The following is a 26,696-nucleotide window of genomic DNA, read 5'->3' as shown; positions in this document are numbered from 1 at the left end:
TGTATAGTTTTAGTATCAGTGGTGTATGGTTTTAGTATCAGTGGTGTATGGTTTTAGTATCAGTGGTGTATAGTGTTAGTATCAGTGGTGTATAGTGTTAGTATCAGTGGTGTATAGTGTTAGTATCAGTGGTGTATAGTGGTAGTATCAGTGGTGTATAGTGGTAGTATCAGTGGTGTATAGTGATAGTATCAGTGGTGTATTAGTGGTGTATAGTGTTAGTATCAGTGGTGTATAATGTTAGTATCAGTGGTGTATCGGTGGTGTATAGTTTTAGTATTGCAATAGAACCATCTGTTTCCATGAAGTAAAGCAGCCCTACACATGACATATATTAGAATGACAACATTTCTAAATACGTCCTGAATCTTTTTATGGTATCTAGTATTTGGTCAAATATTGCTTATTTTAGTTTTATCTGTAATTCCATTATCAGTGTTTCGGTATGCAGAAGATTCTAAACAAACATTCAATATGATATGATGTTTCTTTTCAGTGCTACAGTGTAACCCTATTCTCCGAGGCCTAATTCTCCTAGCACACACGGATGTATATTACTATACAATGCTACTAGTGTCTCTTTATCCACTCATAGGTGAGTTACTTATCGCACATTATCTCTATAGAGCTATAGGAAAGCAATGTTTTTAGACGAGCACATCAAGTTGACAAGAATTGCCTTCCTCACCTCCAGCAAGGAAACCCTGAAAATCTGGTTCTCAAATCCTGCATCCACCATTACCACTATTGAGGAAAGTTGTGAGCTCTGACTAACTATGTTTTACTGTCTATGTAACTATGGGGAGACAAATGTGACCAAAAGCATGTCTTGTATTTATAGAAATTAAGGTATTATAGCAGAGTGTAGGTTAAACTTTTGTAATGATATATTAAGCATAGCTTATAACTGAGGACTCTGCCTTAATATCCTGTCAGTACCTGCCATTCTGAAATTGTTTTGCCAAAATAATTGTTTTACCTTTTCAGGACCATGGTGTGTTGGAGAGCTTATAGGTGGCTACTATGGAGTATCTACCATGCATGGTATCTATGTCAATGGTTCATTCGTTGGGGAGGTTTTCTCATATGCTGTTGTTCTTCTAGATGTAAGTATAAAACATTTGTATCCCCAACCAACCCCCCCCCCAAAAAAAAAAAAAAATGTGGCAATGCTTAAGTACAAAAACATAAATTAAATTATATTTATGAAGTAATAAGGGAAAATCTGATTAGTTCTAGTATTTGGTTTGAACCTTACTTTTTAAATGTTTTGTATGACTGTCTGTCTGCGTAGCTATATCACTGTATAAAGGGTTGCCTTTGATGGTGATCCTGCTAGGATGGAAACATCGAGCCCTCTAACTTATACATTCACCTACAAAGGTGTTTTGCAGTAGATATTGTGGTTTGTTTAACAGTTTCTACTCTTTACTATCTATCTATGTCATTGTATGTTAATGCAAAGTCATGTATATCATTTACATCGGTAATAACCAGTCTGGTAATGAGCCATGACTTGGGTTACGTACCACATTTGCAAAAGTGACTTGATAAAACAATCTTTGAAGCTTACAACTAGTGCAGAGGCTCAAGTCAGAAGAATTACTAGTAAAGGCTGGATTCGAACCTTAGATGCCGTGACTTATTAGAAGTCTGAAAGAACCCTTTGACAATTGTCACTGTAAAACTTAGGCTAGGTTCTAATGGTTTGTGTGTGAATCAGTGTTGGAACTAGTTCTAAGCTTATTGGTGTGTGTGTGAATCAGTGTTGTAACTAGTTCCCTATTGGTTTGTGTTTGAATCAGTGTTGTAACTAGTTCCCTATTGGTTTGTGTGTGTATCAGTGTTGTAACTAGTTCCCCATTGGTTTGTGTGTGAATCAGTGTTGTAACTAGTTTCCTATTGGTTTGTGTGTGAATCAGTGAACATTGTAACTAGTTCCCTATTGGTTTGTGTGTGAATCAGTGTTGTAACTAGTCCCTATTGGTTTGTGTGTGAATCAGTGTTGTAACTAGTTTCCTATTGGTTTGTGTGTGAATCAGTGAACATTGTAACTAGTTCCCTATTGGTTTGTGTGTGAATCAGTGTTGTAACTAGTTCTAAACTTATTGGTTTGTGTGTGTTTCAGTGTTGTAACTAGTTCCCTGTTGGTTTGTGTGTGAATCAGTGTTGTAACTAGTTCTAAACTTATTGGTGTGTGTGTGAATCAGTGTTGTTACTATTCCCCTATTGGTTTGTGTGTGTATCAGTGTTGTAACTAGTTCTAAACTTATTGGTGTGTGTGTGAATCAGTGTTGTTACTATTCCCCTATTGGTTTGTGTGTGTATCAGTGTTGTAACTAGTTCCCTATTGGTTTGTGTGTGAATCAGTGTTGTAACTAGTTCTAAACTTATTGGTGTGTGTGTGAATCAGTGTTGTTACTATTCCCCTATTGGTTTGTGTGTGTATCAGTGTTGTAACTAGTTCCCTATTGGTTTGTGTGTGAATCAGTGTTGGAACTAGTTCTAAACTTATTGGTGTGTTTGTGAATCAGTGTTGTTACTAGTCCCTATTGGTTTGTGTGTGCATCAGTGTTGTAACTAGTTCCCTATTGGTTTGTGTGTGAATCAGTGTTGTAACTAGTTCCCTATCGGTGAGTGTGTGTATCAGTGTTGTAATTTGTTTTACTGTACCTATTGGTTTGTGTGTGTAACAGGCACAGCCCAAGAAAGATAAACAAGCAACGAAATTGAAATGAAAGTTCAAAATGAAGTTACATATAACAAACTTAAATTTAATGGTGATATTTATTTATGTGGTTAATATCAACAAGTTAATTTTTGTTTTTAATATTGAAAATGCAAGCTGAAAGTAATGATGTAACTTCATATATCTAGGTATGTTTTGCCTGCTATTGCAGCCCATTGGTTCCTTAACAAATATGGATCAAAAAAATTTACAAAGAAATTAACCTGCCATTGGCATAATGTGTCCTTAAAAGTGAATGACTCATTTTTACCGGTCTCCTTTGTGAGATAATTCCGCCATATTTTTTTTCATTCAACACTTAAAGTTATCGATCGTTACATTCACATTTAATTTCCACCTGTTTTTCCCAGATGGTGCTTCTTCACTTGCCTCTCACAGTCTTCTTCGTCATCAAGTTAGGTCTACGGGAGAGGCCACCACCTCAGAATGGCTGTGTCAGTTCCAAGCGTGAGCATCAAAAGTCTGACAATGCTAAAATGTTAACCTTCACATCATTCTTGCATTGTCTAGCATATCTTTCATTAACCTTTCCTCTTATTTGGATGTTTTATGTTTTAAAGCATGTGTGGTATGCCTATGGTCCGATGGCTTTTTTTATATCTCCTAAGAGTTTATGGTCTGACCTTCTTTTACTGTATGCTATCTATAAAGTCCATTTACCGAGCCAACCTGAGGTGATTGCCAATGGTAGCCATAGTAACCATGCAAGTTGAGACTAGACGACTCTCTCTAGTATTTCACTGCGGTCTGCTAGAACAAAACCATAAATGTAGTTGTGTGGGAGGTATAGGTAACCATTTGTTCTTCATGATAAGAAAGACATCATAAACGCCTTTTTTATGATATTACCATGGCTACAGTTTTATAGTTGTACCATGTTGTAACGATTTTGCTGTAAATCTATTAGGTTGTCTCCATAGCAACATTTAACATTTTTAATTGAGTACTTGTGTGGTTGTGTTTATTCACATTTGTCGACAATCAGGTTTCATTTCTCATTAATAAATATATACCAGGGTAGAGGTTTAACTCAAGGTGCTACAGCTAACATTTGAAGATAACTTTACCGAACTAGTCATATATACGTTCTGCTCTTTATCTAAGACATTTTATAGTAATGTAATTGTAAAAATAACCTCATTACTGTATTGCAAGTCACATCTTTTGCGTGCCCACTGGCAAATTGCAATAATATCTGTTTTCTTCGATGGAGACTTGACACATAACTCATCATAAAGATCAAAAGTTAGACCAAGAATTGGCGCTAAGAGTGTACCTGTTTAAGCGAAGTTTTAAAAGTAAAAATTTATGTTACCAATTACCTAATGTGACTTGAATGTTACAGGAGGTCAAGGGGATATGTTGTGTACTCATTGTGTACTTAGGGTTCTACTCATTATGGGATAAAGAACCTGTAGGGTAGCAAGAGTACCATTGATTGTGTGATGTATTTCATCTGTGTGCTGTAGGGAACTTAGACAAGTTGTGGTTTGTCGTGGAGTGACTCGGAGTGGTTATTTCTTATCAGTTTATGCTGAAGCTTAAGAATCCAATTGGATGTTTGTAGAAAATAGCCAAGAGCAGTATTTAATAACATTTGAAATTATTTAGGAGGCAGTTGAAAAATTGTGTTTATCAAGAGCAGGTAAAACTCGGCTCCAAGGGTACGTGCTTTAAGAAACAGTTACAAAAAGTGCATAGAAAGGCATGTGAATCACTTTAATGTAAAGACTGTTTAGTAATCTCTGCAGATTATTCTAATGCAAGTAAAGTATTAAGTAACTCTTTCTTTTACATCATCTTTGCATATTACAACAAGTATGTGCCTTGTTACTGGAAACCTACTAAGTAAAAAAACTAGTTATTGCTGTTCTTTCTAAACATATTACCTCAGCTCATGGTAAACGGATACACATAATGCAGTGGAAGCTATGTCATAAGCGGAAATGATATCTAAGGCTGAGTTGATACTTTATGATCAAAAGTGAAAGTGTCAATAGATCATTAAGATCATTGTTGTAAGAAGTCACAGATCTGTACACATTTTTTTTTTTAAATGAAGGGACTGACTCCATTAAGGGTGTAAAGTTTATGGCCCATGGTGATTTCATATGATGCTAGTTATTTTCTGGACTGACAGCATTGACCCCCTTTAAGATTCAACATAACCCAATTATAGAATTAATGAACAGTAATATGGACAAGCTTGACAATATCATGCTACAAATGTGAGAGCTGTCAAATTGCTCTCCAGGATTGGTTGAGTAAATCATGTATGCATTCCGTCGTTGTGTATGAAAAGGGATTTCTTTTTTTTTTGACGGTCTTTATGTATTGTTAAATAATTGATAAATTAATAACATGTGTCTTCATATGTTGATAGTAATGTATGCAATGAATGTGGGAACAGGTGTGTAATCTTAGCTTTATTTCGGTTTTGATATGGATAATATGTGTGTCCATGTAATATTAACCTTTTTAAGTTTTGTTATGTCCATATTGTCACTCATTTTTCAGTTTTTTTTTTGGTGTGTTTTTTGTTTTATCATTCCCGTCTTCATTTATCTCCAGTTAATCTTGTTTACTAATCCTGATTGTTTAAACAAATACACCAGCATGTGTTGTTCTTAAACATCACCTAATAATGTCATTATTTATAGTAACACTTCATGCAGCCTAGCAGGCCAATACATTAGCTACATAGTCAACTAACATTAGCCTACTTTAGGTGCAAAATATTTCACCATTTTCGGCCTTATAGTTTGGCAGGCCAGAAACACAACTTAATGTTTAGGATTTCTGTAGTCTGAGTATGAATACAGTAATGCTGCTGTAACTATATCTTTGATTTCAACTCATTGTGAGACAGCTTAAATCATCAGATTGTATCAGTATTAAAGATAAATGGCAGTGTCTGAGTTTGGTTAATTAAGTGTGATGAAATAAATAATAAATTTATAAATCAATCCATTACTCAAACAACAGATTTTTATTGACCATTACTGATCCTGGCAACCTAATATGAGATTTGTTACCATGGAAATGCCTAATGATTTGCATGGCATTGTGGTCAGTCGAGATTCTGACAAAAGCATTGTGGGTATCCATTTGTTGTGATAGTAATGGAAAATAATCAGCTCTCGATAAATCTTGTGTAAAGGAATGGTAAAGTGACATGTAAGAAGAATCTTACTTGATGCTACCTTAATTCAGTAGGCTGCCCTGGCTAACTATGTGTCATCAGGAAGCACTATGAATAGTCACCAAGACGAAAACGTAAATTTAATGAAAAATATCAATGAATTTGTCAGCATGCAGCGTGTGAAAAAGAAATATAATCATAAGGTTATAAATTTCAAAGATATTAAGAAAATTTCAAAGACATGCTTAAAGCTGTGTTACAATGGTTTGAATATTTTTTGGTGATGTTAGCCTACATAGCAGCTGGTGTGTCACTATACTATCCCTTTGGTAGCCATATTGGCTTATTTATCAATCTTTTACATGAAAAATAGTTTTGTATTATTGATATTTACTTTTCATCTTCAACATCGAAGGGCCAGTACCTAGCAAAGTACAGTGGGTGTTTTTTTTTTTTAATGTTTACCATATTTGAGAGAACTTTAATTTAATTTGTATTAATCATACATATCCTCATATGATTAGTGGAATTGTTGCCGAAACCAGTGCTTCAGATTTCTCCAAGTACGTGTGCATAGACTATATACATGTTTACTATTATCATTTTATACCAAAGATGTTGACATGGCAGGTTTTTGTTTTCTTTATTGCTTCATTTTGATTTGATTTTTGTCATTTCTCTTTCATTTTCAAATTTTCAATGATACAGGTTGTATTTCTTTTTAAATTTTAATTCCTGTGCATGTTGTACTGGTTGTCATGAAGGTGGATAGGATATGTGGATGAGCTGAAGGGTGAGGGTGGGGAATCTGTTGGCTTTAATTGAGTATATGCTGCACTCATTGAAGGGATGTGTAAGATTTATAATTCAGCTGGCACCTCATGTCAGAGCAATGAAGGTTGAAAGGAGATGTCTGGGTAAGGATTTGTATGTGGAATGCTGGTTATACACAGTAATCAAATGTCACAGTATTTACATATATCTCTCTCTCTCTTGGGCATTATTGTGATACTCCTGCTGAGCATTTCTGCCATTTGTTTTTTCGTTACTGATACAAACCGTTTTGTTCTCAGTCTGTTTGCTGTTTCTATATTCTGCTGTAAATGATTATGTGGAAGGATTGAATTCTCTAATATTCACTGTGATTTCCAATATGGCGGCCACAAAGGACAATGACAGTTTGATGTGAGTTATACTTACATGTTGTTACTATTTCACTAGTTGGATCGAGGCCTACTCTCTTTTCAAAACATTTTGTCCATTTTAATTGGACAAGGAGTAAATTCTGTCTTCATTTGTCTATGCATTTTCATATATTCTGACTTGTCTTTTTATAGTAATTGTTGATAAAGTATATACTGGGTGAGTCAATCTGAATGCACAAAACCTGTTATTGATGTTTATTTTTACTCATATGATGACAGATAATAGCTTTGGATAATTGGATTTAAGTGATTGGGTAATACCAAAGTATTCACTTGTAGTATCATGCCATATGTAAGTGTTCTCTGAAAATAAACTATTTTGATATTAATATTGAAAGATAGCTCAAAATGATTTACTTTGATGGTTGAAATTTTAATATTGTTAATGTTTATTATAACCCTGTGGGTAACTTTTGTAACTGTAGACTGTTCCTAAAATACTTGTGAGGGTAACAAAGAATTTGGACCATAACAACTGAACAAGAATAAACTCATTTCAATCACATTGCATTGCATTATTTCATCTTGTTGATGTATTTACCTTCTTATTCTCTTCATTAATGTTAAATAACAAAACAGCACAGAATGACCTGAAACATATTTCATCTGCACATTTGACCAAAAAGTAGATTTTAGACAAAACGGAGGACTAGCTCTGGTATTAAAGGCCTTGTTGTCTAACCTTTAACTCTTCATTATTCTCCTCTTATGATACAGCTGATTAACCTCATGTATCCTTGTACAAAGAGTAGTTTGTTTGCTATTTCCTTGTAATTATCCCCTCCCTCATTCCTTTCACCATGGTTAGTGGTTAGTCATCACCACAGCAAGGCTTAAGTGTATCCCCCAAGTACACCCCACAGTGTAAGCCTCAATCTTCCTCTATATGCAACATGTATATAGTAAAACTATGTTACTACCTTTGACAAGTAGTCAACAGCCTACAAAGTGTAGTTTGTCCTTGTAATTATCCCCTCCCTCATTCCTTTCACCATGGTTAGTGGTTAGTCATCACCACAGCAAGGCTTCAGTGTATCCCACAAGTAAACCCCACAGTGTTAACCTCAACCTTTCTCTATAGACAACATGTACATAGTACAGCTGTGTTACTACCTTTGAAAAGTACTGAAATAGTCTCAATAACTTCACTTCTTTTAATATGAAGTGGTCCCTTAAAATTCCTATGTATTTGTCAAAACTTACATTGCACAATATAATACTCAACACTGTGCAGGCCCACCTGCTTTCTATGTTACTCAAAACAAAACAATAATCCTTTCCAGAACCCAAAAGAACCTTCATGAAACGATTGATAGTCACACTTTCCTTGCAGATAGGTCCAAGGAAGAGAGAAGAATAACACCCTACAGCTATTATGAAGGAATTGGTCTAAGGGCTGCTGATGTAAAATTTACCTTTCTACTTTATCTATTGGTTTTGACACAAGACACATCAGCTGATGTGAAGGAAAGTTCATACTGAGGTTAACTTGGTAAGGAAGCTGTGTATGAGAAGACATTAACAATAGGATTTATCATAGAATATGTCAATTGAGTTTTAAATTAAAGGGTGTGAAGACTTGCGCAAAAAGAAATGTCTAATGTTGGTAATTTGACCTAGTTTGGAATGAGGTGTAACAGAAGAGTTAGACACCATCATCGATCCCAGAAAATACACACACAGCTTGCTACCGTCGGTAATTAGACACTATAGTGTACAGTCAGTACACACAGCTGCAGTCACTACCCACAGCACAGTAAATAAACGATACAGCGATGGACATCTCAGGTCCAGCTAAAGATAACAAGGTATCATGTTTCATTACTGTCTGCATTTTGTAGCGACACTAACAAAACGATACTTGCAAGCAACAGAAAGTTAACTTTTTCGGATGGCCGCATGCGGTTTGGGGGAGTCTTCAATGCCTTTAATAAAATAAATTTAGTAAATTAATTGAAACTTGGCGTCCAGAATGAAGTCATAATCATCCTTCAATGTTCTTTTCAGTGTGTAACAGAATGTTATACATAGATGCCTAAGCACTACATCCTCATTCTGACAGCAATGAGAATAAAGAGTTTAAATAACATACTGATCACATGACAATAATGGAGCCCAGATATCAATCCCCCATCATGCACTTGGAGTAAGTACACCTAGCTTATGCTGTTTCATGTGAGCTATAATTCACCAGACATCAATATGGAAAAAGTAATCGTATAGCCACTTCAATGCATGTATGTATTTTAGATCCGCCTGCAAGCAGGAACATGCGAAGAAGCCTCATTGGCTTATCAAAGGCGCAAGCTGACGGAAGTTAGTCTCTTACATTCACATTTAACGTCCATGATTATGAAATGTCAATTGTCAACTACTCTGTATTACTGGACAACATACATTAATCTTGGAGTGACTCGAACAGGGGACTTTATGATTGGAAGGCACCAGTGTTGTATCAGACAGACTTGTTTCAAAATAGTCTTTTTGATCTTTCAGTCACAAACAGTTCAACACACCAGATGCAACCATGGGTCAGAGGCTCCCACCAGGAATGGAATGGAAATACTGCAACTGTCTCACAGAGAGCAGAAACTAGCATCTTTCACCTCTGCTGGATTATCTCTCTTCTCCTGATACTCTTAAGCATGCATATGCACATAAATAAGAGAGCTGATCATGTGCGCACCTCTCTTGGAACCGACTATCCCTGCGATTCTCTGACTGTCGTATTTGGAGTACATTACATGACAAGTCACATCACTAGCCTCATCCACATGAAATATTTTACGTCTGCCAGGTCAAGTCTCTTCCCCTGATTCTAACATATGTAGATCCTTAACAGAGCTGATCATCTGCGCACCTCTCTTAGAACCGACTATCCCTGCGATTCTCTGACTGTCGTATTTGGAGTACAAAACACGACAAGTCGCATCGCTGGCCGCGTCTGTACTCTGGATCATATTACAGAGTTCACTGTAGAAGTGAGAGTATATCGGAGGCTGGTAGAAGATGACATGGTGAATACCTCTCAACATGATTCTTACAGAGAAAATTGAGGAGAAAAATGAATAAAATATAAATAGTACTAGTGATTTTAAGATGATCTTACAAAGACATGAGTATGAGGCAATGGTTATCTGCTAATCACTTAAGTTTTGCTGACGAGGGCTCACAACAACAACCTTTATGTTTCAATGCCTCTAAAGCCACCCCTTTAAATGCCACCACCTACTAAACTATAGCAATGGTTCAATAAAAGAGAATATTTATTTAAACTACATCCAAAGAAGCCAACCGGGAAAACTCTAAGACACAAACCCAAACTCGCCATTTGATTTTCTTACAGTACAAATCTGTATAGAACTACATAAAAGTAGCAGATTGAACTTCATATCCTGAGCAACTGATGAAAACAAACAATAACAACTTCAATTCTGATTTGCACAGAATGCTAGGGTAGAAGCATCTGCTAATAACATGTATTAGAATTTATACAAGTACATGATTTCAAGAAGCAATGCATCAGCAAATCAAATTATCACCATGAGTTGAAAGAGCATCTCAAAGAAGCAATAAACCAAGGAGAAACAAAATTTTCATTATATTTTTCAAATTGAAATGATTACGTATCAGTCCCCTTACCTCTGAAAGAAATGGTACCTCTCTGTGTACAACAGGAAGTGTCTAGAACCCTTAATCAAGTACTGCTTCACTCTGGATATTTCCGATGGATTAGAATATCTTAAATGAGGCAAGAAAGAAAAAAAAATTCAAAATCAGATATTTTTTTATATAAATATATTTTTATATTTATATATTTTTATACATTTTTATATATTTTTATATATATTTATATATTATATATTTTTATATATTTTATATAAACTTTTTTTAAATATTATGTAAGAACATTTGACAGGTTTCCTGTAGATATTTTCCTTTTTGCACTAAAGTGCAGACAGGAAGCTATTAGTTGGATCGCTGCAATTTTAATACCTGTCTATAAATATTATTTGAAACTGTATTCAAATTTATTCCATACAATAAAATATACTTTTATTCGCTGTAGGTTCATCAAGTCATACACCTGTAAAAATTCTGAATGTAAAAGTGCTAGAACAGCACATTTCTGCTACATTTTGAAGAGAAAATGCCTTGTTTATAATGTAATCTACACACAACTATCACAAAAAGGCAGAATAAAACAACAACATACTCGCAGATCTGACAAAAGTTGAGTCCTTCCTTCCTGAAGTAATTCCTGACTCTGACATAGTCAAAATAGGACGGAATGAAGATCATTGTTCCCTTCAGGAGAGAATCTTTGTACGGAGGTAGAATCTGAAAGGAAAACAAAGTTCATATTTGAATTAACATAGGACATGGTTTGAATTAAAAAAAGGCCATGGTATGAATTAACATAAGACATGTTTTGAATTAACATAAGACATGGTATGAATTAACATAGGACATGATTGAATTATCATAGGACATGGTATGAATTAACATAGGACATGGTTTGAATTAACATAGGACATGGTTGAATTAAATTAGGATATGGTTTGAATTAACATAGGACATGTTATGAATTAAAATAGGACAAATACCACATACATTTTTTTTATTATTTATTATCAAACATAACCTCATTTAAAAATAGAATATTTTAATTTCTTACAGAAATAGCACAATCACTTGTTAGGAAACCTAACCTATGGCATCATAATCTCCCCCATTATCAACTATAATAACAGATACACATGTTATTGTTCACCTGATGAATATAAACATATGTTGACATGAATCCTGAGTACATCAACTTCTTACATATGACTATTTTGGTCAGACAAGACTTAAATCTCAGTATTTCCTTCCTCTTACATTTCTTTTGTCCACTAACTGAGCTTTGTAATTCTTTGATATTTTGATGCTTTATTTGTACGTTGGTCATATTGCTGTTAGGTATATATCACCTTCTGCAGGAGTGGCAATGTTTATATGGTGACACTGTGTATCACAGATACTGATCAAATTCTTAATAACCGCTTTAGTCAATCACTAGCTATTTACTACTTTAATCCTTGTTTGTAGTAACATAAACTAAGTCTTCATACCACTATTACATGAAGATACATACACTGTCAAATATTAAAAATAGTTAAAGTTGATAAAATACTACCTTTGTCGTGAAATGCTTAAACCTTTCATCTGGGTCATTGATAAAGCTGTCAACTTTTATCCTCTGAAAAACCTGTTGAAAGATGTAGTTACATTATTAACAGCATTTTTTATTGAAATTCAAGGTAGGTAAGCTCTAGAAAATTCAGATTAAAACAAGAAATCAAGTTTGTCTCATCTCACCAATGAGAAGATGACAAGAGGAGAAGACATTAGTACGTTCACTTTACAATTCTCAGCGAGCTCATTTTATCGAATATTCAGATTCGATCTCGCATTGATCTGACCTCTCCACGTCTTAATTAATATTTGTTCTAAGCATTTGCTTATATTTAGAGGGAAGCAAACTCAACTATCATTTATTGACCTAAGAGAAAGGGGTGCTGACAATAAACAACCTCTACAAACAGCTAAGATTAAGAAGAATTTTATTCCATTGCAGAAATACCAAATGTTTCAAATGTTCCTTCATATTCTACCCCAAAGACTTGAACAAGTCTAAAAATTATACCACTATACTAGTATATTGATTTTTTTCTTTTTCTTTCTGCGTTGTTTATTCGGTATATGTAGCAGTGATGATTTAGAAGGGATGAAATTTTATTGAACGACCTAATCCTGGCATGGTTTTACTCTTTACTTTGAACATACAAAACAAAGAGAAACTAATTAATGTCGTCTCCTAATGGCACTCTGACATCACACATCAGGAAAATGACAGACCCCAACATAACTTTTAACCATGAAATGACTCAAACAATATGAGATTCTTCTTTGCTGTCTGGGAAAATTTCCTTCAAAAGAATCTCATTTCACAAGTTAAGACAACAGTTGCTTTTTCCCCCTATCAAACAAAACTTTTCATTATTCAGTTCAGCATGGTAACTAATAACTGATCTTGTTAGTCAAAAGGTTACAAAGTGTTCATCTCAACAAGAATCTATCCAATGTGCACAATCAGCTGGGAGGAATACCCATGGTTACCTTATTTCTATATTCTTGTTGCCATGGTTACCTTATTTATATCTTCTTGCTGCCATGGTTACCTTGTTTATATCTTCTTGCTACTGCCCTGATAAGATATACTCAAAGGCCTATAGCCAGCTTATAGATTATGTCACAAGTGATTGTACAAGTGTTCAAAGATGTTGAATTAAAAGTCAGAAAAATAAACAAACCTGTTGAAGCTCAGTGGCCACTTGGCAAATACTACCATCAACTGTTGGGTTAGAAACGGATAACTGCCCTGAGAAATGTGAGGGCAAAGTTTAAGGAAAAAATTGGACAGTTTCGTGAATAGATGTGAAAAATACTGTAGCTCTTTAAGGATGGAAGTTACTGAGACCATTGTTCATACAAACATGATGTAAAAGTCTAAACAAATTAAAAGGATATTTCTACAGTACTTGTTCATCACAGCCTTGATCTCTGGGCAAGACAGTTGGGAGAATAGTAAACTCTGGCGATAGAATTTAGTCCTGTAAGAAAAGAGAGAGGCTTACTGATTAGAATGATATCAAACTGATGTAGGATAACAAATCTTCATTAACTACTAAAACTAAAGGCCACTCACTTTCAATACCTAAAGTTTGTATTTTCAGTGCAGAGATAACTCCATCAGAGAACTCTTGTTCAACGATAGGACCTTACAGTGAAAGCCTTGATAAGTGCAAAGATGAAATAAATGGAGAGAGGGGGGGAGGCGAGGGGGGGGCATGTAAATAGGACAATAGGTGTCTTTTGTAGAGCTTGCTAGAGTTAGACCAAACCCACTCTTTTGGACTTTGTTAGGATTGAGGGTTGCGGGCATGAATGCTCATGGCAATAACCAGCACCGGCCAAGAAGAGCTGTTGTTCAAGTCAGCAGGCTCACATTAAAAACCTTTGCTATGAGCATTAAACATACAGAAGAACATGACTAACTAAAAATCAATGATATTTAAAGAAGGAATCTCTAAGCACTGATTATATTTATGAAGTTTGCTGTGAAATGACGTCATACCATCCATTCAACGCCCACATCTTGACACGAGAAAAATCCACACCATGAGAGTCTTTAGGCTGAAGATGCATATAGTCCAATAAATGCTGAAAACATAAGATGTAAAAGAGATTATAAAATGTATAGCCATTATGATCAAATGTTCAAAGAAGCCTACTTCAAACAGTAAAAGTGGTCAGGACGACCCTGTTTATGAGTATTGGTTGAAGCAGTACCTCTCTGATGAGTATAATCATTGCCAAAGGTGTTTTTGTGGTTTAATTTATCTCAAGTGATTACCTAGCCAGGAAATAAGAGCTCATAGATGCATTGTGGGAAACAACAACTTGTTGTCAGCAGCTATGTATGCAAGCAAAGAAAAATATGTTGATACCAATTCAGATCAGCTAAGCCACTGTTTTAATGTTTCCTTTTTAATATATATATATAATTGAAATTGTAGTGATTTGGATATATATATATATATATATATATATATATATATATATATATATATATATATATATATATATATATATATATATATATATATATATATAAAACAAAGACTCACTTGTTCACTTCCTGCTGCAAGAGTGCTCAATACGAAGATGTAGAGCAAATAACATATTATATATTCATGTACTATGCTCCTCAACAGGCCGAATATTTTATAGCACACAAAAATGTTTTACAAAAACGTTTTACTCACCAGTACATGCTCCCAGTTCTGCATTAAGAATACATCCATCTGTTCCATGACCAAGATTTCAATTGAAGACAAAAAATCAAACTCCTGATGTTTGTCTCTGCATGGGGAAAGGGAGAGAGATTTTCATACCACCATTGTTACATGTCTCCTAAGTTAATATACTGTTAGAACTCCAGGAACCATGAGTTCTATAAGAAATGACGAAAATACTTTCCTTGCCAGATGAGCCAGAAATCACTAATGTCAACATGCTACAGCATAGTTCATAATGTTGAATACTTATCCTGTACTCATGCAATGCTTCCACATTATGGTACAGTGTTTTAGTATCAATCATGGATGGATTCTATAATGAAATTTAAGCTGTCCTACCAAGGTGAGCCATTGAATACAAGCTACTGACCCAAAATGTAGCCAATTGCTGACTTGAAAAATTGTGTTGCAAAATGAACTACAATAATGAATTGAAATAATGAAATTTAGAATAGCTAACCTCACGAATAGGTTGTCTCATCTTTCTAAAGATGACGGCTTACACCAAAATTACTTCTGTATTTTTCTATTTCATAATTACAATAAATAATGAGGACCATTAGCAACTTCTAACTTGGTTCAGATGTAAAGAGGGGCAACTATTCCTATCAAGCTATGCCGTTTTTAATTTTATTAAACAATTTACTCACCCCTTTGACCCAATAATGGTCCTCAATCCTAGAGGGGATGCAATGATAATATCTGACTGGTAAAAGGGAGTGTAGAGTCTCAAACTCTTCTTGGAAAAGGCCAAACCAATTTTGAAATGATCATCAATGTTTCCAGCAAAGGTTTTCTGCCAATCCTCTGAAAAGCAAGAAAGAGAATTGTTATGAAGACAGCTAACAGAATTGTCCTTAGAAGGGCTTATTCTTGCAATCCAATGCGTTATGCTTAAAGGGAGTGAAGACTCACGCACAAAGAAACGTCTGATTCCGGTAATCTGACCTAGTTTCGAATGAGGTGTAACAAAAGTGTTAGACACCACCAATGATCCCAGAAAATACACACAGCTTGCTGCCGTCGGTAATTAGACAGTAGTGTACAGTAAATACATGCAGCTATGGTCAATACCCACAACAGAGTGTACATAGCAGCGATGGACATCTCAGCAGGGAGTTGTTATGGAACTCCCTGATCTCAGGTCCAGATAAAAGATAACAAGGTATCATGTTTCATTACTGTTTTCATTTTGTAGCGACATGAAGAAAACTTCACTTGCAAGCAACTGAAAGTTAACTTTTTTGAAAGGGCGGCACACGATTTTGGGCGAGTCTTCAATGCCTTTAAGGATTTGTATTTGTGTCAGTTTTATAACGATAGAGAGTGGACCGGCACAAGCAGAAATTTCAGATGAGAAGATGAAAAAGTCTACATGCTGCTTTGAGAGAAAGGAAAACAAACCAGAAAATTAAAGTTGCGAACTGAATCATACCTGGTTTTTTAGGGTGGATTTTCCCAGAGTACTTGTCACCAAACTCCTGGTTGAATCGTTTCCGATGACTGACATGTTGACCGTCCTTTGGTAACAACAGGTCAATGATAATGTTGACAACCTGCATAAGAGTATGTCTGAATGGAACTACGATAAGGACCTTGGGTCTAGTCAAGCCTTGATCCCTGAAATCACTATTTCAAAAAGAACAGAAAAAGAAAAATGATTAAGTACATCAAGCCAAATTATTCAGTTCTTTTCTTTCACTTATTAATCCATTTTAACATGCAAACAGTTTCGTGAGTCCTGTAATGCAGTTCCTGCTTTGTAATTGCTATGACGTAGGGAGCCTGACCAAAGGAGCAATTCAACATGATGTAAATTTTACCTCACATAATTTGCAGGCTAGTTATAAGAATTTCAAAAACATATCTTTTTGCAAATTGATGCCTCCTTGAATTTTGTAAACGAGATGACCTGATGTATGTGTACTGAAACCCATTGACATGTTAATAACAACTCCTCTTCTCTCCCCTTCTCAACACACCCCCCCCTCCCCGCTCTCACTCTTCACAACCCCCACAGCCTCCTGTCATCTTCCCAAGCCCACTCCTCTGGTTGTTCATCCAAGTCATGCTTCAGTTTTAGCCTTGTGAGCCACAGACATGAATCATTGCCTTATGAAAGACATGGTGATCCTGCTAACTTGAATTCGTAACATTCACAATGAACAAATTTAAAATTTGAAGAATACAGCAACCTAAAGAGAGCCTACCGTGCATAACTGGTGAAAATCCTCCATCACGACACGCTTCAGTGGTAAATCTTTCCTCATTTGCAGATCTTTAGGTTTTGGAATTATACAATTTTGCACTGTTTCAACGAACAATGCAGAACAGCACATCTTGGAATTTTAAATGGTACTGTTTTGATTTGTTAAGGAATTTCTAATTTCCTACCTTACCTGTCCTATTAATAGCCCTCCCCCAACCCTCCCTCTCCTACAACCCTCCACCAATCTCTTCTACCTTTCACTGATCTTTGCCAAAATGGTTTATACCTTGCTATTTTATGTACTTCATATTTCATAATTCATGTCCTAAACATGAGCAATCTTATCCTGTAATTTATCTGTAAGTTTATCCCTTTTATAACAAATTAATATGATTTCCATGAACCAACTGTTAGACTTGAGCAAGCATTTAGACTTGAGCAAGCATTTGCCATTTAACAATAATTACGACTTACTCAGAGTCAGACCCTGGATTGCTGGCAAGAAAGTTGTTATGTTTGTGGACGGCAGTTCTGTTTCTGTCAACAGAAAAATATTTTGTAGAAGAGTTAAAGATTAATTTCATAAAACATTTCAAGATTCAGTCAGTCAAGTAAATAGATGAACCATTGCACATCCAAACTTCAAAAGAATATCCATGGACTTGACAAACAGTGCAAGAATGCAATATTTTCCTTGACAAAAATAAACTTTAATTGGCATTTGGAAATGTTAACTGGGATATTTTTAAGACATTGACTTATGTCTCAAAAGATAATACAAAAAGTGCCCTGAAGGTTTGATTAGTTCTGAATTTGACAAGTTGGTGGATATTTAAGTTCTGCTGTGGTTAAACCAAACAACCTCATTCTGTGCTTGTTGACCAATCACCATTGGTCACTCATCCACTTGGTCACTCACTAGATAAAATGTCTGACAAGTTGTCATTGAACTATCCTGATGACTTGGTCACTTAATTGGTCTGCTACTGCGTGCTACATATAACCTTATATGTTCAAATAGTGGCAAATGATTGATATATTTAAGTGTCCTGAAGCCTTTATACACAAATTTATTAAGTTCTTTATGGAACCCTTACACATAGTAAAGATTACATCTTTACAATTGTCTCATAAGCAAAACATTTTTTGAAAACAATAGTCTATAAAAAGGTTTTACATTTTAAATTCAGTGGATGCTTAAGCTATCAACACTATTCTAAGACTATATCTAGAGATACTTGTGAAAGAGGTTCCAAAAATTACAAATGAAGTTCGAGAGGCTTACTTTAAGATATGATTGACAACATGTAAACAGTATATATTCCTGACTTTGTCTGTAGTCTCATGAGTGACTTCCGGATACAACAAATCCTTTAGGAGAAAAAAAGACATGAAATAAGCTGATTACTCACCAGATGCATTTATCCAACAAACATAAATCATAAACAACAGCACTATCGGGATTGTATTAAGCACCACATTCTCACATTACTCTTTTATGACATTAAGGTCCTTGCTCTGCAAAAATGTGGTGCAAAACTAAAATATGTGTTCATTAGTCAGAGTGATGTTTTTTAAACCTCTGGAATTATTTTCTAGAAAGAAAATGGCTCTGCTGGTTTATACATGGGATTAAAACTTGTTATATTCTTACATTCATGGATTTTTGTTCTGTTTAAAGCGAATATATGATAAATATCTGGTTTTCTTTATGAAGATCCAGACTATCTTTAAACAGAAGGGAATAACAGAAACACAATTCACAGAAGGGTACCACTCAACTGTGACCACATATGACATGTCTGGGAATTACAGAAACACAATTCAGAGAAGGGTACCCCTAAACTGTGACCACATATGACATGACTGGGAATTACAGAAACACAATTTACAGTAGAGTACCCCTCAACTGTGACCACATATGACATGTCTGGGAATTACAGAAACACAATTCACAGAAGGGTACCCCTAAACTGTGACCACATATCACATGTCTGGGAATTACAGAAACACAATTCAAAGAAGGGTACCCCTCAACTGTGACCACATATGACATGTCTGGGAATTACAGAAACACAATTCACAGAAGGGTACCCCTCAACTGTGACCACATATGACATGTTTGGGAATTACAGAAACACAATTCACAGAAGGGTACCCCTCAACTGTGACCACATATGACATGTTTGGGAATTACAGAAACACAATTCACAGAAGGGTACCCCTAGACTTTGACCACATATGACATGTCTGGGAACAGCTGACATATTCAGTTTTATAACATTGACATACATAGCTATTTGTGGCTTTCAATCTTGACCAAAGTCTGAAGCTACACATATTAAGAATGAAACTTGATTGACTTTGAAATGCATTGATTCCATGTTTGAAATGAGATAGGAGACAAATGCTTGTATATTCTTTTTCAACTCTGGTCTTAATTTCTCTGTTTTTACTAACCACATAGCTGTTCATACTGGAGAAAAGCTCCCTCTGTAAAGGAGAAAAGACATCGGCACTTCCGTCCTTCTGATGTTCTTTATTTATTGACGGCCAGTGATCCAAGAGCTTCTTCTTTATCTAACAGAGAAATCAAGAAAATATTTAAGATAATGAATATTCACGAGTTGTTTTAAGTTTTTAAATGAACACACATTTAGGTTTCACGTACCTACATAATGTTACCTGTAGAGGAACTTCACGGTGGCAGAAATTTAATAACGTTCAAACTTTTCAAGTAAAGATTACTAGCAGTGATTGGAAACATTATTGCCTCTCCTCAAAATGCTCATCTTGAATCTTGCTAAAACAGACATTTGCTGCTAGTACTTGTGTGAAATGCATCTCAATGCAAATGTGCTTCTTGGCATCATATTTTGCTTCTTAAAACACAATTTTTCATAACATTTGTTTTTTGTAATTTTAAAGACCATTCTATTTCACAGTCCTGTGAAACTTTTAATAAAAAGAAGTGAAAACAAAGGTTAAATTTGAAATTTCCACTTGGCATCTTTGGAACTCCACATCTTTCATAAAACATAACAACTGATGTTTTCAACCGTATTCAATCTCTGTGAAGAAATCAATTGTTGGCAACTCCACCAGAATTTAAAGTGAGTGGGAAGGATGTAAGGTTGTGGTAAGTACTAGGTCCTATAGAGAATTACAAATTCAGTACCTAAAGTGGCACAGGTATGTTCTCAAGAGCTGAATTATAGTTCATTAATTAACAGAGAACAGACATCAGTTTGGAAGATCCAATCCCACCTTCCTCAAACCTCACCTCCTTTATATAAGATACTCACATGTAACTTCTGGTATTCTGTTTCCTTAGATGTGTACGGGTGAACAACGTGAGTCTTGCAGTTTGACGACAATGTCAACTGACCTAGCACTGGCCACTGGAGCAATGAAAGGGAAAACTTACTTATCAAGCACAAGATGTTAAAATTCCTTCCATTACTAAAGTTACATGTATCACCATTTTTGGGGATGGTCCTTATGTATACATGTTCATAGCTTGTTACTCTTGGTGAATTCTTGTTCTGTTTAGGGGTCATATCCTGTAGTTTTGGTGGTTAAGAGTGACATAGCATATAAATTAAGACGGGCAGTGGCAACATGACAATGGGCTGAAAAGTCCTACGGGCAGCTGTACCTCAGAAGGATACGCTGACATAAATGGTTCCATACATGATTTCAGTAAAGGATGAGGAATATTGGGATGCTTGGAGAAGTTCAAGTGGGGGAGAGGTAGTTTACTCATAGATATCAAACATTAGCTAAGCCATTAATGTAGTATATAAAACATTATTTGGATATATCATGGATCCACACATACCTTAAACTCTGACAATTTCTCCAATTTCCTACTTTTCATTTCTTCGACTTCCTTTTCATCAAGATCAGTATGAACTCTTATGAAGAATGGATCTGTGAGAATGATAAGAAACATAATTCAATTATAAAATTTTTCTGCTAACAAAGTGTCATTCAGGCCAGTCTTGTCCAAGCCATAGCAATTCCTAAACTTTTATTCTTAAAGAAACCTAGCGGCTCCAAACAAGACTGACATTTTAAGACTTACATCATAACTAACTCATAGTGAGCATTTATCAATATTCAAATATGCATGGTATCAAATTTAAGCTATTTCGAATGTAATGCAAACATCAATCAGTCGTTCCTTTTCAGTTTTAAATAATGTCCAAAAATATTCACAAAATTGTTAATCTTAAAGGAATTAAATAATAACACTTATACACTATTGTTTGCTTGATAGGGTCTGATGTCTTCCTGCTCCATACTCTCTCCTATATTCATTCACCTGTGGTCTACTTTCTGCTGCTAGGTATTAGCTTTACTCCATTTCTAACCTAACCTAACCTCTACTCCCATCTAACCTAACCTAACCTCTACTCCCATCTAACCTAACCTTGACTCCCATCTAACCTAACCTAACCTCGACTCCCATATAACCTAACTTCTACTCCCATCTAACCTAACCTTGACTCCCATCTAACCTAACCTAACCTCGACTCCCATATAACCTAACCTCTTCTCCCATCTAACCTAACCTTGACTCCCATCTAACCTAACCTAACTTTGACTACCATATAACCTAACCTTGTCTTCCATCTAACCTAACCTAACCTCGACTCTCATCTAACCTAACCTCAACCTAACAATATCTAAAATTCACAGCTGTTGAGACTCTCACCTCCTGATTGCTTACCAAACCAACCTCATTCTTGGACCTATAACTACTGTGCAAATTGTAATGAATGACATCAAAATAGGTAACACTAATGAAGCTAGAGCAGTACAATATGAGGACCTGGCAGAACATTACTACTATTAAACTTTGCAGGAGGTTTGAACATCAAAGCATTTGTTTAACTAGGTGACAATAACCAAACCTTTTTTATTCTGCTTCTCTTCTAGTTCGTCAGCTATCTCATCTTCATCAACCTCATCTTCATCGCTCTCCTCTTGTTCAACCTCCCAATCTCTCCCTCCGTCATCTGCTTTGACGCTACCATCATCGTCACTATCACTATCACCATCTTCATCCTCTCCACCCTCCAAACTCTTCTGTTCCTCTCTACCATCTTCATCACTCTCTCCATCCTCATCACCAATCTCATCATCGTCATCTTCCTCATCACTTTGCTCCAGGTCGACCATTTCCTCTCCTGCATCTCTTTCAGCTGCAGATGATAAATCCACGTCAGAACACAAGGAATATAAAATTTACCTGTCATATCAGAGTAACCTGCTTCCCATGATAGTGGAGGAATGCTTAATGGTACTTTACACATTACTCTAAAAGTGGAGAAAATGACCACAAACCTTGAAACTGCCTTGAAAAGCCTGTAAATTTAGTCAAAAGGATACTCTTCAATACTACCAGATTCTACGAGACTATGTTCACTATAAAGTGTATGATACAACATGCCTTACAAGTTTACAACTTCCCCCTCCTCCCCCCCCCCCAAAAAAAATATATATATATATCAAACATTTGCTAGTTATTTATTACTTCTTTTTTTACTCTGTTAGACTGTTTCTTAAGTTCAGTGTTCTCTACCAAGTATGATGACCATCAAAAGAAACATGAACCCCCTAGTAACGGCAAGTAACACTGTAAAGCATCACGGTTAACGAATATATTGCACACTCAATCAGGTCTTCTGTCTGTTCATGTGCACTACAAAGGAGCGACTCCACTCTAAAAGATAGTGGCATTTCAATATAAGGTATTAAAGAGTATTGAATGGAAAAAAGTGTTTTCTTACTCATATTAACTAAGCATGTATATCAATAAATCGTCTGATAATTTCTCAAGTTCATGTGATTGCACGACAAAGTATCACACTGGACAATATTCTTACCATAATCTCCTCTTCCTTCCACTTCTCCTTCAACTCTCTGATCTTCTATTTCTTCTTCTTCTTCTCCATCACTTTCGTCATCTGGAAGAAAATAACAAAAGTAAGGTTTGTATCAGTTATGTGACTCATCCAACAATACATTAATGTTCTAAAGATTATCAGTGCATTGAGTTACATAATGCTGGATGCCTATCTCAGTGTGAAGTCATTATTGACTAAATATTGACTAATATTGCACACACATTTCTCTTTGTCAAGCACACTTTTCAAAAAGAGAAATTTTCTAATGTTGAATTTAAAGATTTATTTGCTATTCTTTAATCATATTAATTTTGATCGAGTGATGCAGAAAAATACATATTTGGATCTGCATTCACTTGAGCTTGTACAGTTAACACTTGTGTAACTAAACTGTCTACGATGACAATACCTGAGGAGAATGGGGTCATTAGTTAGTCCGTAATTAGTAATTAGATATCTTTCATTGGAAGGAAAACTGGAAAAGGCTAGAAGGGTCATAGTTTGATGGACTCAATTCTTACCTAAATAATATCTAGTACATTTGGTTAAAACTGCAGCAAACTAAGGTGATTAAATCCAATGCACCTGGACATCATCACCACATGTACAGAAAGTTTCACAGAGGCTAATCATACTTGTGCTGCAAGACAGCCAGGATTGATCAACAGTTCTAGTATAAGAGACCAGTTTAGCAGCAGTAGGGACAAATAACAGGGACACTCTCCGTTTTTTAGAAAGTCTGTGGAATGATTGACTGAAAGCAGACAATTGATCTTGGATTCATACTCTAATTAGTCTTACCGATGTCGCTGTCTCCTGAGCTTGTCTGTCCACCTGCCTCTTTTAGACTACTGAGCAGCTCATCGTAAACAGTCGTCTCTGCCTCGCTCTCTGATGATGAACCAAACTTGAAGGGGAGAGTAGAAAGCACAATAATATTTCAAAGGTATATATGCAGGAATGTTGAGCTATTACAGACTTTTAAGTGTGATTAACAAAAGGCTTAAAAAGGTCATTCCTGGCATCTTACTTAAAATTCCTTTCCACATGATCAGGGGCCCAAAATACTGTATATCTGGCAACCTGTCACATAAATTGTGTAATTTGCTTTTTTTTATTGCTCTTGTTCCCTCAATCCAAACCGTGTGCCATGTTACCTTTGTTGTCCAAGTAATCTCAGAGCATTTTATCACTTTGGTCAAAGTTACCTAGCCAAATATCCTGACAGGTCATCAGGGCCCAGAGCCAATCCTTTGAACATTCTAATGGTGGCTAATCATCATACAGATCTAGCAATAATTATTTATTTTCAATTACGATCTGCAAAGACACCTTTTGAATTGCTTTTCATCGTTGTTTTTTTGTTAGTTGATTCTAACAACTTCCAAAACGATCTGGTTAATTAAGTCTCCGTATAGTGACAAATAATCAAATTATTTATCAGCTGTGATCTTATTTAAGAAATACTTTATACAAAAATTTGGTAAATTTGCCGGAAAAAATTACTTTAACTGCAATCGGTAAAAGATCTTCAGCTGTGTCTAAGTTTGATCAATTCCAATTTTATTTTAAGTAATACTTTGTAGGTTTTGATAAATTGCAATCAAATGACAAAAAAAAGTGCATATGAAAGTGGCATCATTAAGTTACTTTTTGCACACAGTCCAAGTGAATGATTAACTTGTCATAAAAAGTTCTGTAATCTTGATACTCACCTCTTCTTGAGAATTAGTTGGTCTTTGTGTTTGAACCAAACCCTCTGCTCTGAAATTATAATTAGACAAATAAATCATTAAAATGTTTCAAATGAAATCAGTAGTGTGTCTGATTATGTCTTTCAAAGATATCATGTCTGGAAAAATTGATTTATATAACAATTTAGAAAGTAGTGCTTCACTTTCTTTCTTAACATTTCAGACCAAGTTTACATCAATAAAAGCCAAATGGAATAGGCTTACCGTAAGGCTAGAAACTTTTTTCTGTCTTTTTCCCTTTGAATGCGCTTTTGCGCCTTCTCATTGACTTCTACCAAGTTTCGTCTTTTTTTTTTCTTTTGCCCTGGGCCACCTCTGTTAAAATGTCTCTTTCTTCCCATTCTTTTAAATGAGTTCTAAAAGTAGACAAAAGAAAGAAACAAAGCACGTAATTCCAACAAAACATTACAATAATTTATGAAGATAAATTATTGGGATTATAAACAATAACCTTTTATAAATTACTAATAGGTATAAGTTTCATGTTGTTATTTCTGTCTAAATAAATAGAAACGCTCACTAGTCTATTCAAAGTCATAAGACAGAAATAGTGATTTTACCCTTGAGAGCGGTTCCTGAAAACATTCCTTGGCCAGCTCCCATCACAGTGTTACCGGGAATCTGTGTTTGCTTACCATTATGTCACTCAGTTTATATTGTGTTAGCCAACAAGACCCTGTTTTCCCGTAATGTGTAAAATGGATTACACTGTTATGGGATGAGGACTGCATGGACATCTTTCTGTCTTCCCATCACATTTAAAGAGGCAATCTGGGCAGATTGTTAACTTATCTTGAATTGTGTGATGACAAAACCTTGTACTTGTGCCTATCTGTTACCAGCCTCTGTGCTGGATCTACTCTTGATGGTTAATGAAATTAGCATGGTCTCTGCCCCTGTGAACTCAAGACACCCTACAGTTCCCAGCATCCGCCATTACAGTTGGACTTGATGACAGTAACCCTTTCAAAATCTCATCGAAAATCCTTACTCTGTATAGGTTGCGGTTATTTACCCGATCAAACAAACGGGGGCCTTGCTAAATTCACCCAATCAGAGTCCATGAGCTGAGAGACTCATGAAGCCATTGAGGAAGGTATTTGCATAGATCAGCATTAGGCATCCAATCCAGACAATATAATCATTTCTTAATTATTCATACTATCTCAGAGTAGTGTTTAGTAAATACAAATAGTCATGGAATGATCAGGCCCATAGCCAGACTGGGAGACTCAGTTCAGGCAAATGTGCAAAAGAATCCAGCAAAGCTGACTTTACTGGTCGACTAAGCATCAGTACAATGCTCATTTAACCGACATTAACAATTTAGGGTAGCCTTATTACTACAGAAGCAGCAATGCATCTGACTCTACACTTAGGCCTAATACTGATTACAGTAGGCTGCTTAAAACTACAGTTGGCCTACATTTAAGAGTGGATGAAAGAAAGGGGAAAGGCTAAATATAAAATTTTCACTGTTCAATATGTGAAACCAATCACGAAGGGGAAACCACGACCACTGCAGCTTGCTAAGGAACATTCACAACAGCCATTTTGGCAAAGCAAGGGGCTATTGATTGTAAACATTGGCTAGGTCTAGTTGTGCGAGAGATACTGCGAATGTTTAATTAGAACAAGCGTACAGAGTTCAGTTTACCTATTTTTTTCAATCAAATTTTTCTCGATCTGGAATAAAATTGGTAAACCCGAAATCCTCCGCTAGTAAGTCGCAACCTTGGTTATGGCAAATAATCTTTTCTCAGGACTATCAAGTCGCCAACATGAGAACAAACTGCTACCAGTAAGCTTGGGTGCATG

General features: G+C 35.6%; 2 protein-coding genes across 6 annotated transcripts in view; one reads left to right on the top strand and one right to left on the bottom strand.

Annotated features, from left to right (window-relative positions):
- Window positions 1-7,606, top strand: part of LOC139971958 (transmembrane protein 62-like) — a 27,129-nt gene extending 19,523 nt beyond the window's left edge. For all 5 annotated transcript variants that reach the window (XM_071978819.1, XM_071978817.1, XM_071978820.1 and 2 more), the window contains exons 13-15: window positions 497-595; window positions 988-1,106; window positions 3,100-7,606. In XM_071978819.1, the coding sequence (XP_071834920.1) occupies window positions 497-595; window positions 988-1,106; window positions 3,100-3,462 (581 nt within the window). In that variant the 3' untranslated portion in view covers window positions 3,463-7,606. The remainder of the gene's footprint in view (window positions 1-496; window positions 596-987; window positions 1,107-3,099) is intronic.
- On the bottom strand, window positions 6,634-26,696 carry LOC139971957 (U3 small nucleolar RNA-associated protein 25 homolog). The gene is made up of 21 exons (XM_071978816.1): window positions 26,536-26,696; window positions 25,083-25,234; window positions 24,840-24,888; window positions 23,926-24,031; window positions 23,104-23,184; window positions 22,129-22,419; window positions 21,051-21,142; window positions 20,515-20,610; window positions 19,670-19,789; window positions 18,495-18,580; window positions 17,684-17,746; window positions 16,436-16,629; window positions 15,651-15,807; window positions 14,968-15,064; window positions 14,277-14,362; window positions 13,670-13,752; window positions 13,453-13,529; window positions 12,276-12,347; window positions 11,313-11,437; window positions 10,739-10,837; window positions 6,634-10,135 (listed from the first exon to the last, which is right to left on the bottom strand). The coding sequence occupies exons 2-21, from the start codon at window positions 25,217-25,219 to the stop codon at window positions 9,895-9,897; spliced, it is 2,352 nt and encodes a 783-aa protein (XP_071834917.1). The 5' UTR covers window positions 25,220-25,234; window positions 26,536-26,696; the 3' UTR covers window positions 6,634-9,894.

The sequence above is a fragment of the Apostichopus japonicus genome, chromosome 8, assembly GCF_037975245.1.
Source record: "Apostichopus japonicus isolate 1M-3 chromosome 8, ASM3797524v1, whole genome shotgun sequence".
In the NCBI taxonomy this organism is placed as follows: Eukaryota; Metazoa; Echinodermata; class Holothuroidea; order Aspidochirotida; family Stichopodidae; genus Apostichopus; species Apostichopus japonicus.
Note: the sequence above shows the minus strand (reverse complement) of the source record. Positions and strands in the feature narration are given on the sequence as shown.